Source organism: Dysidea avara, chromosome 7, assembly GCF_963678975.1.
Source record: "Dysidea avara chromosome 7, odDysAvar1.4, whole genome shotgun sequence".
NCBI classification, from domain to species: domain Eukaryota; kingdom Metazoa; phylum Porifera; class Demospongiae; order Dictyoceratida; family Dysideidae; genus Dysidea; species Dysidea avara.
In genome coordinates this window covers 27,925,419-27,939,149 of record NC_089278.1, presented here as the reverse complement: position 1 = coordinate 27,939,149, position 13,731 = coordinate 27,925,419, and the positions used below count along the sequence as shown (strand labels likewise).

At 37.7% G+C, this 13,731-nt stretch overlaps 1 protein-coding gene across 2 annotated transcripts in view; it reads left to right on the top strand.

Annotated features, from left to right (window-relative positions):
• Positions 1-13,731, top strand: part of LOC136259667 (uncharacterized) — an 84,821-nt gene that overhangs the window by 17,107 nt on the left and 53,983 nt on the right. Inside the window, exons 4-10 of one of the 2 annotated variants that reach the window (XM_066053167.1) lie at positions 611-709; positions 1,832-1,933; positions 4,140-4,238; positions 5,878-5,979; positions 8,693-8,791; positions 10,423-10,506; positions 13,238-13,336. In XM_066053167.1, the coding sequence (XP_065909239.1) occupies positions 611-709; positions 1,832-1,933; positions 4,140-4,238; positions 5,878-5,979; positions 8,693-8,791; positions 10,423-10,506; positions 13,238-13,336 (684 nt within the window). Of the gene's footprint in view, positions 1-610; positions 710-1,831; positions 1,934-4,139; positions 4,239-5,877; positions 5,980-8,692; positions 8,792-10,422; positions 10,525-13,237; positions 13,337-13,731 lie in introns of both variants that reach the window. The other variant, XM_066053166.1, reaches the window with a different exon arrangement.

Sequence of the window (13,731 nt, the reverse complement as noted above, 5' to 3'; positions counted from 1 at the left end):
GGGTGGCTGTAGCCCTTGTGGAAAAGATTATGGGAGGCTTATTCCCCCCCTCCCCCTAAAATTATTTATAGCTGTCATTGAGAGCCTAGCTCAATAGCATCAATAATTTGAGATACTAATAGAGCAGTCAAGAACAAGATACTCTAATAGAGCAGTCACAGTATTCCTCAGAGGAGCAGTGTAGCAAGCTACGTGTGTAGTTATAAATAGGGAGATATTGTTGGTGGAGGGCAACTATTGCCAGTAGGTTGTGACCTCTTTTTTGTTTTATTTTGTTTTTGTTGTTGTTGTTGTTTTTTTTTTGTTTTTTTTGGTCGTCGATGTACAGTTAGGCCATGGCATCACCAAGCTAGACCCCAGTCCCCCTTAAATGAAGGTTTCTCCTCTGCCCTTGATCTATTTCTGGTGGACATTTAATCCTTATAGCTTGTCAATAGTACAGCTATGACTGAAGAACATGTAGGGGTTAATTGCCCACTAGTATAGCTGTAGGTGTAAATAACCCTCCTTGTTTAATTGCTTTTATATTTTCCTTATTACTCTGTCTCCATGTTATCTAATAACACTTTACATGATGTGTTAATACATGTCACTGTCTTTGTGTATTTAGTATGAGAAGACATTAATTGGAATTGCTGCTTATTATAAGCAACCCGAAGTATTTAGAGGATTACTTAAAAGAGGAGCAGACATCAATGCTATTGATGAGGTATGTTATCATTTGGTTGATGTATGTGAGTAAATATTGTATTACTCCTTTGGTTGGATATGTATCAGGGTTAAACCAGGTCCGTGTTACTGACCCAGATGACCCACCAACCTAAACATGTCATCCATCATAGAAGTTCTTAATGTATGTGCTTCAGTACACACTAGAATGATTGCCTAGCTTACTTTGTCTCAACATTTTACTATATGGTACTTTCATCAACTTGAAAGGCTACATGTGGCTTCATGTATGCTTCCAAACTTAAACATACTTTACTTATAAATTAATGTGGCTCCGTGCATGCCAGTGGGTGTGGCTCACAACAGAAATTGTCTGCTGCAAAACTAGACTAGAATTTGTGCTAATTCAGTGGGCATTAATCCAAGTAAACTTGCAGATAGTGGAATTGTGCATACGCATTGATAAATGGGTGAGGCTCCATATATGCCTGCAACAGAAACACGTGATCTGAATAAGTTGGCATGGCTTACGAAAGAAACTGGGCTGCAGCTGAACTAGGCTAATATACTTCCACACAAACTAATTGATCCATTACACATGTGGATAGTCTATAAAGCAGGTCAGACCTGATCCAGGGCTTCAATTGTGAAAGTGACCAGGCAGGTACCTAGCCTACTTTAGATGCACGCAGTGACTCAATCCACACAGACATTTCAACAAAGCATGCACACCCAATGTTCTATCAGCATGCAGCATATACGTACAACCTTGCATGCAACAGTGCAGTAGAAATTTGTCAGTAAACCAAGTTATAGGACAGTGAGTATTTCAACTACAAATTTTTAGCAAATTGCTAACATTTGTTGTTTTACATTAGCTGACTATGCACTCATACCAGCTGTATGAATGGTGTCCAATCTACTTCCTCAACACTAACCAACTGTGTGGTGACCACTTGTCCTGACACTTGTCCTGACACTTGTCTAGTCTCAAACTATTAACCATCCATGGGCCCATGTGAGCTAATGTTATATCACAAGAACCATACACACACTGGAATTGATGTAACTTGTAGTGTGTATAGGTAGTAGGTGATAGTAGTGTATGGTGTAGATGGTATAGCTAGTATAATAGTGATGTTGATGTGTTTTATTACCACAGTATGGGAATAGTGTATTAACTGATGCTGCTAGAGGAGGTAGTACAGAAATAGTTCAGCTACTACTACTCAGTGATGGTGTAGATGTGAATACAGTAGACAAAGTAAGTATAAACTGTTTGTATAATAATAAAGTGTTTTGATGTACCACTAACACACTTTAGTGTAATATACACAAGTGATGGTTGTAGTTACAATTAATATCACTTATTGGACATCTCATGTTTAAAGTTATTATCATTTTTGTTGATCAGGTGATTATCCATTTTTGGGTGATGGTTGATGTGTATGTAAATACTTCAATTTTTTATGTGTCTAAATTAATTGCTTCTAAACAGTAAAAAATTTGTCAAGACAACAATTTCTTTCAAAGGCAGTTTGGTCTCACAAGTATTTGACTTGCTATTTTATGTACAGTATTTGACTTGATATCTCCAGGACTTGTCCATTTACATTAACAATCGTACGTAACAGCAACATTACCTTCTCCCACCCATCATTGAAGCATTTAGGTATCTCTATAAAAGCAATCCACTGGTATAACTTGTATTGGCTGGGGTGATTGATCACTTAGCGCGGCAAGGCTATCAGCCTTCACCGGCTTGGGTGATTAGTCGTACTGGCGTGAGCCCCGTAGGCTATTAGCCTACACTAGAGCACATGGGCAACTGTGCTTTATTGCCCACATAGAGTGCTTTATTGAACGAATAAAGCACTCTTTGCGGTGCAATAAAGTACTCTTTGTGGTCGATGAAGCTTTTGGCAGGCTGAGAGTGTACTTTATGAAATTTAAAGTACACTTTTTACTTTGATCTCGCCCACGCAAAATTCTATAAGTGTCCTTACAGTTCTAGTTGAGTTTTATTTTAGTTTGAAGTATTCCATTAAATCAGAAATTGTTTCATACATTTTTGGGTTAATATTCTGTCAAAAATAAGTACAGCTAATTTCTTAATCACCATATTTGGTGTTATGTGTATACGTATGGTACATTTCATGATGAGCCAGGGTGGTTCTTAAAAGATTGTTTACTGGTTTCTAACTCCCTAGAACATGTAAATGTAGTATAGCAGCTGCTTTAGGTCATAACATTGTGACGGAGGATGGAGACCAGTATTGAAACTAGGTCAGGTTACTCAGGTTATCCAAGTCAACCAGGTCACATTGTCTAACCTGCTTTACAGGTCTGACCCAAATTGGATCACATGCGAACTAAATTAATTGGTTGGACAGTATGGATGTGTAAACACATCATAGTCAAGTCTTGATGGATCGTGAGCCACAACCACTTATCGGACGTGACTGTCTGCAGCCATATGTGCAGCCACGCCCCATTTATTGGTGATATTAAGGTTTATAGGTATGCACGAAATTATTCTCATGGCTTCCTGCAAGCTTATGTGGAGCCATACCCACTAATCGATTGTCTTATGAGATACAGTCTAGGCTAGCTTCTTTTGTGTGCCATGCCCTTTATATATGGGTAATGTTTGTGATTACGGTGTGTTAGGTATATGCAAAGCCACACCAACTTGCAGGAAACATATTTTGCTTTTCACAAATTTACATGGAACCATGCCACTGACTAACGTAGTTAATTATAGACACCATTGTGCTTAATGTGCTAGTTGAACACTCAAAATGTAGGTCTTGGTGCATGCCTCACTTTCAGGTTATATCCGGGTCATATTCGGGTCTGACCCAGATTGCTATCCGGGTCAGCAGTAGTGACTCGATTTCAATGCTGAGGAGACACTTTAAAGTGGGTGGGTTGTACTGTGAGGCATGGTAATCACTAAGCCTATCCAGTTACTATGTACTCTTAAATGAACACGTTTCACAGTTGGATGCTACGTACCTTTCTAGAATTTTACAGCAATGTTTAATGCCTTAACAACACATTAAATGCAATAAAAATCACTGAGACAGTAATTGAATTTATGTAGAGGTGCTTAATGCACTTGAAGGTGCAGGACAAGAATTGTTGAGTGACAAAAGGAATTCTCATGGCCACTAAACATTACATCTCTTCAGTAATAAAATGACTTTAGTTTCAAGGTACTTGATTTATTTGTTGACTGTTCTATTAGAAGTTCAATTTTAAAAATTTTCATGAAACCGGTGAAATCATGACTGATGATTACAGTAGTATACTGTAGTGTTGAGTGTTTGTTGTTTTTGTACTTGTGTACATGTACGTACGAGTGTGTCATTGTTTACTAGTGTGAAAGTGTATTTGATTGTACAAGTATTTTAATCTCTATACATTATAGTATCACTATACAGTTATGACATGTTATTCCTTTATAGAGTGGACAGAGTCCTCTTCAAAATGCAGCTGCTAATGGACATGTGGGTGTGTTCAAACAATTATTAGAAAAAGAAGCAAACATCAACCATATTGACAATGTGAGTAATGTACTAATGTGTACTTAGATGTAAATTGTGTTTCACTGTGTGACATTCATTAAAAAGGTAACTGGTGTTAAAATGATAGTGACATATTGCCATGCAATTTTCAGTCCTCATTGAACATTTACTTGACTAAATAATACAAGTTACAGAGTGGAAATATTCTATTGTAGTATTGAGATATGACCTGTTATGTGGTGGGATGTAGTTTGTGTCCACATGACCCATTATCACAGGCCTGTTCACAATTGTTATACATGGGTGGGTATACAGGTGGAGATGACAGAATAAGTACATACGGTGTATGCATGGGCAACACCAAAACTAGGGTAGCTAAATCATGAAGAAAGCCAGTTGTGACACTATAAGTAAACTATATGGAATAGTTCTATGGAGTGTAGGACATCTTTGTAACCAGCTACGTAGTTGTTGTTTGCTTAGGCTGGTTATACTGAACTTTAGAGTTTGCTATTTTCCCTTTCTGTAATGTTGACATTCACACCACCACAACTATTATTTATTAACTGTCTGATTGTCTATGTGCATATATGTGGACAAGTAGTTAAAGGGCTAATTAGTTACAATAAATACCCTACGTGGTCTAATTTATTGTACAGTGTTTTTGACCTAGTTGCTTGAAGAGGCAAAGCAAGTGCCATGGTGTATATGAAACTTATTGTGTAGAAGTTTCCTGTTCATTCCACTCACACCAGCTATACTCTTGTACTGTGTTATGTGTGATGTCCAATCTGCTTTCTCAACACTAACCAGCTACAACTGGAATAGTAGTGTTACAGCTATGCTTGAAGACCTTAAGTGGCCTGCCTTATCACATCGACATATGATTTCAAGACTAAAATTGTTCTATTAATGATCCTTTGGCCTTGAAGATTTCTCCAAATATGACCGGGCCTGCGAAAACCGGGCATGTGGGCACAAACTACACTCCATCACTCTACAGGTCATATCTCAGTATTGGAATAGTATATTTCCATTCTGTAACTTGCATCCTGATGTCAATTAAATGCTTACTAAGAGCTGAAAATTGCAGTGCCATAGCATAATAGTACAACATGTTATGAGTGATGAAACTTTGAAAAAAGTAGGTAAAAGTCATGTGCCCACATGCCCTATTTTTGCAGGCCCGGTCACATATTTCCACCACCTTATATCCTACACACCACCAACATCTGATTCACTCCTTTATAGTAAGAGCCAATTCATACAAAATTCAGCTTTTTCCCAGAACAATGAATTATTGGAATAACTTACATGTTGAAACAATCAAATCTCCCAGTGTTGAACAATTTTTAGTTAAATTACATGATTAAATGTTGTAACTATTGATTTTTGTAACATACTCCGGGCTGGTCCCCTGGACATATCAGTGATTCTGTCTGTCCAGTAATAATAAAATAAATAATCAACTGTGTGGTGACCACTTGTCCTGACGCTTGTCTGGTCTCAAACTACTAACCATCCATGGGCCCATGTGAACTATTGTTATATCACAAGAACCATACACACACTGGTGTTGATGTAACTTGTAGTGTGTATAGGTAGTAGGTGATAGTAGTGTATGGTGTAGATGGTATAGTTGGTATAATAGTGATGTTGATGTGTTTTATTACCACAGGAAGGGGATAGTGTATTAGTTTATGCTGTTAGAGGAGGTAGTACAGAAATAGTTCAGCTACTACTACTCAGCGATGGTGTAGATGTGAATACAGTAAACATAGTAAGTATAAACTGTTTGTATAATAATAAAGTGTTTTGATGTACCACTAACACACTTTAGTGTAATATACGCAAGTGATGGTTGTAGTTACAATTAATATCTCTTATTGGACATCTCATGTTTAAAGTTAATATCATTGTTGTTGATCAGATGATTATCCATTAGTTGGTGTTGGTTGATGTGTATGTAAACACTTCAATTATTATGTGTGTAAATTAATTGCTTCTAAACAGTAGACAATTTGTCAAGACAACAATTTCTTTCAAAGATAATTTGATCTACAAGTATTTGATTTGCTATTATTATTTTATGTGCCTTTACAGTTCTAGTTGAGTATTATTTTAGTTTGAAGCATTCCATTAAATCAGAAATTGTTACACACATTATTTGGTTAATATTCTGCCAAAAATAGTGCGGTAATTTTTTAATCATCATATTTGGTGTTATGTGTATACATATGTACAATGTACCACTTTGTGTGGGCAGTTCAAAGGCACCACCAGTGCCATAATTTGTATATTGCACTGCTGCAGACCGCAGGGAGTTCATTATAACCTATAATGCACTGTTTGCGGTTTTGTAGACTGCATAATAAGTTTTAATGCACTGACTGCAGTGCAATTTACAGATATTGCACTAGCTGCGGTTTTGTGCAGCAATGCACAAGTGCCGGCAGCCCAGACCACTACGAAACCTCACCTAATAGGTGGAAAGGAACCTCACAGATCTCTGGAATTCTTTTATAGCCTGACATGTAAAGGTCAATTTTGGGTCATAGCGTCACCAATACGTATAATGTTTACCAAGCAGCCAATAGCGATCTAAAAAGACAACGAGGTGGCCACAACTCTATTCTGCATATATATAAACATACTTATACTCCTTACTAGTTTGGTACTATCTGAGCCCAGGTTAAACTGTAGTCCACTTTGACAATGACTCAATAAAACTATTATATTCTAAATAATGGTCACCATTACATTTGATTGTGGTAACCAGTTTTTGTCATGCCACCAGATTCGAGTTTAGCCAGTGTGGATAGTAAGAATTAGACTAGTATCATTTTGTAGTTTGGTTTTGTTTACTTAAACCGTCTATTAGCTGATTTTTTTTCGCTCAAGAAATCACTATTGCGATTAGTCTGGCGCTTAGTCTATATGGCGACTGAGTGATCACGCTGGAATGCTGAGCACTACATGATGAGAATCGAACAGCGAATGCAGGTTAGTGATATAAGCCATAGTGTACTAGCTTTATCTCAGGTGGCTGCAGTACTGTAGAGGGAACGTCATCAAAACGTTCGGCTTGGTTACCCACAATCGATGTTATAAACCTGGCCTTTATAAGTGTTACAGCTGTCTTGTGAGACTCTCCCCACCTATTAGGTGAGTGGTACATATTAGTTCTACAGCGTACATTCGTGCTCTGCCTGTATAAATGCACTTGCCTCCGGGCCTGACAGCCCTCACGCTCATGCATTTATATCACGCAGAGCACTCGTTTCCGTTGTACAACTATATAACACATGATGAATCAGGGTGGTTCTTAAAAGATTGCTTACTGGTTTCTAACTCCCTAGCACATGTACAGTAGTAGCAGCTGCTTTAGGTCACAACATAGTTTGGACATTGTGAGCATCATCCTGATGGAACCCAGCTTCTTTTGTGAGCCACGCTCATTTATCGGACGTGACTTTCTGCAACCATACATGCAGCCACGCCCATTTATTGGTGATATTAAAGTCTATAGGTATGCACAAAACCATACTCACGGCTGCCTGTAGGCTTATGTGGAGCCATGCCCACTAATCAGTTGTCATACGAGATGCGGTCTAGGCCAGTTTCTTTTGTGAGCCACGCCCTTTTTATATTGGTAATGTGTTACATTGTTTGTGTTTACAGTGTGCTAGGTATAACAAAGCCACACCCACTTACAAGAAATGTATTCTGCTTTCTGCAACGTAAGTGGAGCTATGCCCAGTGACTAACATTGTTAATTATAGACACCATTGTGCTTAATGTGCTAGTTGAACACTCAAAATGTAGGTCTTGGTGCATGCCTCACTTTCAGGTTACATCCGGGTCATATTCGGGTCTGACCCAGATTGCTATCCGGGTCAGCAGTAGTGACCCGATTTCAATGCTGAGGAGACACTTTAAAGTGGGTGGGTTGTATTGTGAGGCATGGTAATCACTAAGCCTATCCAGTTACTACAGTATGTACTCATAAATGAACACATTTCACAGTTGGATGCTACGTACCTTTCTAGAATTTTACAGCAATGTTTAATGCCTTAACAACACATTAAATGCAATAAAAATCACTGAAACAGTAATTGAATTTATGTAGAGGTGTTTAATGCACTTGAAGGTGCAGGGTAAACACTGTTGGGTGATTTCATGACAAAGAAAATTCTCATGGCCACTAAACATTACGTCTGTTTAGTAATAAAGTGACTTTAGTTTCAATTTACTTTGTTGACTGTTCTATTAGAACTTCAATTTTAAAAGTTTTCATTAAACCAGTGAAACGGTGACTGATGATTACAGTAGTATACTGTAGTGTTGAGTGTTTGTTGTTTTTGTACTTGTGTACATGTACGTACGAGTGTGTCATTGTTTACTAGTGTGAAAGTGTATTTGATTGTACAAGTATTTTAATCTCTATACATTATAGTATCACTATACAGTTATGACATGCTATTCCTTTATAGGATGGAATGAGTCCTCTTCAATATGCAGCTGGTAATGGACACGTGGGTGTGTTCAAACAATTATTTGAAAAAGGAGCGAACATCAACCATATTGACAATGTGAGTATTGTGCTAATGTGTACTTAGATGTAAATTGTGTTTCACTGTGTGACATTCATTGAAAAGGTAACTGGTGTTAAAATGATAGTGCCATGCAATTTTCAGTCCTCATTGAACATTTACTTGACTAAATAATACAAGTTACAGAGTGGAAATATTCTATTGTAGTATTGAGATATGACCTGTTATGTGGTGGGATGTAGTTTGTGTCCACATGACCCATTATCACAGGCCTGTTCACAATTGTTATACATGGGTGGGTATACAGGTGGAGATGACAGAATAAGTACATACGGTGTATGCATGGGCAACACCAAAACTAGGGTAGCTAAATCATGAAGAAAGCCAGTTGTGACACTATAAGTAAACTATATGGAATAGTTCTATGGAGTGTAGGACATCTTTGTAACCAGCTACGTAGTTGTTGTTTGCTTAGGCTGGTTATACTGAACTTTAGAGTTTGCTATTTTCCATTTCTGTAATGTTGACATTCACACCACCACAACTATTATTTATTAACTGTCTGATTGTCTATGTGCATATATGTGGACAAGTAGTTAAAGGGCTAATTAGTTACAATAAATACCCTACCTGGTCTAATTTATTGTACAGTGTTTTTGACCTAGTTGCTTGAAGAGGCAAAGCAAGTGCCATGGTGTATATGAAACTTATTGTGTAGAAGTTTCCTGTTCATTCCACTCACACCAGCTATACTCTTGTACTGTGTTATGTGTGATGTCCAATCTGCTTTCTCAACACTAACCACCTACAACTGAAATAGTAGTGTTACAGCTATGCTTGAAGACCTTAAGTGGCCTGCCTTATCACATCGACATATGATTTCAAGACTAAAATTGTTCTATTAATGATCATTTGGCCTTGAAGATTTCTCCAAATATGACAGGGCCTGCGAAAACCGGGCATGTGGGCACAAACTACACTCCATCACTCTACAGGTCATATCTCAGTATTGGAATAGTATATTTCCATTCTGTAACTTGCATCCTGATGTCAATTAAATGCTTACTAAGAGCTGAAAATTGCAGTGCCATAGCATAATAGTACAACATGTTATGAGTGATGAAACTTTGAAAAAAGTAGGTAAAAGTCATGTGCCCACATGCCCTATTTTTGCAGGCCCGGTCACATATTTCCACCACCTTATATCCTACACACCACCAACATCTGATTCACTCCTTTATAGTAAGAGCCAATTCATACAAAATTCAGCTTTTTCCCAGAACAATGAATTATTGGAATAACTTACATGTTGAAACAATCAAATCTCCCAGTGTTGAACAATTTTTAGTTAAATTACATGATTAAATGTTGTAACTATTGATTTTTGTAACATACTCCGGGCTGGTCCCCTGGACATATCAGTGATTCTGTCTGTCCAGTAATAATAAAATAAATAATCAACTGTGTGGTGACCACTTGTCCTGACGCTTGTCTGGTCTCAAACTACTAACCATCCATGGGCCCATGTGAACTATTGTTATATCACAAGAAGCATACACACACTGGAGTTGATGTAACTTGTAGTGTGTATAGGTAGTAGGTGATAGTAGTGTATGATGTAGATGGTATAGTTGGTATAATAGTGATGTTGATGTGTTTTATTACCACAGGAAGGGAATAGTGTATTAGCTGATGCTGCTAGTGGAGGTAGTACAGAAATAGTTCAGCTACTACTACTCAGCGATGGTGTAGATGTGAATACAGTAAACAAAGTAAATATAAACTGTTTGTATAATAATAAAGTGTTTTGATGTACCACTAACACACTTTAGTGTAATATACACAAGTGATGGTTGTAGTCACAATTAATGTCTCTTATTGGACATCTCATGTTTAAAGTTAATATCATTGTTGTTGATCAGATGATTATGCATTAGTGGGTGTTGGTTGATGTGTATGTAAACACTTCAATTATTATGTGTGTAAATTAATTGCTTCTAAACAGTAGACAATTTGTCAAGACAACAATTTCTTTCAAAGATAATTTGATCTACAAGTATTTGATTTGCTATTATTATTTTATGTGCCTTTACAGTTCTAGTTGAGTATTATTATAGTTTGAAGCATTCCATTAAATCAGAAATTGTTACACACATTATTTGGTTAATATTCTGCCAAAAATAGTGCGGTAATTTTTTAATCATCATATTTGGTGTTATGTGTATACATATGTACAATGTACCACTTTGTGTGGGCAGTTCAAAGGCACCACCAGTGCCATAATTTGTATATTGCACTGCTGCAGACCGCAGGGAGTTCATTATAACCTATAATGCACTGTTTGCGGTTTTGTAGACTGCATAATAAGTTGTAATGCACTGACTGCAGTGCAATTTACAGATATTGCACTAGCTGCGGTTTTGTGCAGCAATGCACAAGTGCCGGCAGCCCAGACCACTACGAAACCTCACCTAATAGGTGGAAAGGAACCTCACAGATCTCTGGAATTCTTTTATAGCCTGACATGTAAAGGTCAATTTTGGGTCATAGCGTCACCAATACGTATAATGTTTACCAAGCAGCCAATAGCGATCTAAAAAGACAACGAGGTGGCCACAACTCTATTCTGCATATATATAAACATACTTATACTCCTTACTAGTTTGGTACTATCTGAGCCCAGGTTAAACTGTAGTCCACTTTGACAATGACTCAATAAAACTATTATATTCTAAATAATGGTCACCATTACATTCGATTGTGGTAACCAGTTTTTGTCATGCCACCAGATTCGAGTTTAGCCAGTGTGGATAGTAAGAATTAGACTAGTATCATTTTGTAGTTTGGTTTTGTTTACTTAAACCGTCTATTAGCTGATTTTTTTTCGCTCAAGAAATCACTATTGCGATTAGTCTGGCGCTTAGTCTATATGGCGACTGAGTGATCACACTGGAATGCTGAGCACTACATGATGAGAATCGAACAGCGAATGCAGGTTAGTGATATAAGCCATAGTGTACTAGCTTTATCTCAGGTGGCTGCAGTACTGTAGAGGGAACGTCATCAAAACGTTCGGCTTGGTTACCCACAATCGATGTTATAAACCTGGCCTTTATAAGTGTTACAGCTGTCTTGTGAGACTCTCCCCACCTATTAGGTGAGTGGTACATATTAGTTCTACAGCGTACATTCGTGCTCTGCCTGTATAAATGCACTTGCCTCCGGGCCTGACAGCCCTCACGCTCATGCATTTATATCACGCAGAGCACTCGTTTCCGTTGTACAACTATATAACACATGATGAATCAGGGTGGTTCTTAAAAGATTGCTTACTGGTTTCTAACTCCCTAGCACATGTACAGTAGTAGCAGCTGCTTTAGGTCACAACATAGTTTGGACATTGTGAGCATCATCCTGATGGAACCCAGCTTCTTTTGTGAGCCACGCTCATTTATCGGACGTGACTTTCTGCAACCATACATGCAGCCACGCCCATTTATTGGTGATATTAAAGTCTATAGGTATGCACAAAACCATACTCACGGCTGCCTGTAGGCTTATGTGGAGCCATGCCCACTAATCAGTTGTCATACGAGATGCGGTCTAGGCCAGTTTCTTTTGTGAGCCACGCCCTTTTTATATTGGTAATGTGTTACATTGTTTGTGTTTACAGTGTGCTAGGTATAACAAAGCCACACCCACTTACAAGAAATGTATTCTGCTTTCTGCAACGTAAGTGGAGCTATGCCCAGTGACTAACATTGTTAATTATAGACACCATTGTGCTTAATGTGCTAGTTGAACACTCAAAATGTAGGTCTTGGTGCATGCCTCACTTTCAGGTTACATCCGGGTCATATTCGGGTCTGACCCAGATTGCTATCCGGGTCAGCAGTAGTGACCCGATTTCAATGCTGAGGAGACACTTTAAAGTGGGTGGGTTGTATTGTGAGGCATGGTAATCACTAAGCCTATCCAGTTACTACAGTATGTACTCATAAATGAACACATTTCACAGTTGGATGCTACGTACCTTTCTAGAATTTTACAGCAATGTTTAATGCCTTAACAACACATTAAATGCAATAAAAATCACTGAAACAGTAATTGAATTTATGTAGAGGTGTTTAATGCACTTGAAGGTGCAGGGTAAACACTGTTGGGTGATTTCATGACAAAGAAAATTCTCATGGCCGCTAAACATTACGTCTGTTTAGTAATAAAGTGACTTTAGTTTCAATTTACTTTGTTGACTGTTCTATTAGAACTTCAATTTTAAAAGTTTTCATTAAACCAGTGAAACGGTGACTGATGATTACAGTAGTATACTGTAGTGTTGAGTGTTTGTTGTTTTTGTACTTGTGTACATGTACGTACGAGTGTGTCATTGTTTACTAGTGTGAAAGTGTATTTGATTGTACAAGTATTTTAATCTCTATACATTATAGTATCACTATACAGTTATGACATGTTATTCCTTTATAGAGTGGACAGAGTCCTCTTCAATATGCAGCTGCTAATGGACACGTGGGTGTGTTCAAACAATTATTAGAAAAAGAAGCAAACATCAACCATATTGACAATGTGAGTAATGTGCTAATGTGTACTTAGATGTAAATTGTGTTTCACTGTGTGACATTCATTGAAAAGGTAACTGGTGTTAAAATGATAGTGCCATGCAATTTTCAGTCCTCATTGAACATTTACTTGACTAAATAATACAAGTTACAGAGTGGAAATATTCTATTGTAGTATTGAGATATGACCTGTTATGTGGTGGGATGTAGTTTGTGTCCACATGCCCCATTATCACAGGCCTGTTCACAATTGTTATACATGGGTGGGTATACAGGTGGAGATGACAGAATAAGTACATACGGTGTATGCATGGGCAACACCAAAACTAGGGTAGCTAAATCATGAAGAAAGCCAGTTGTGACACTATAAGTAAACTATATGGAATAGTTCTATGGAGTGTA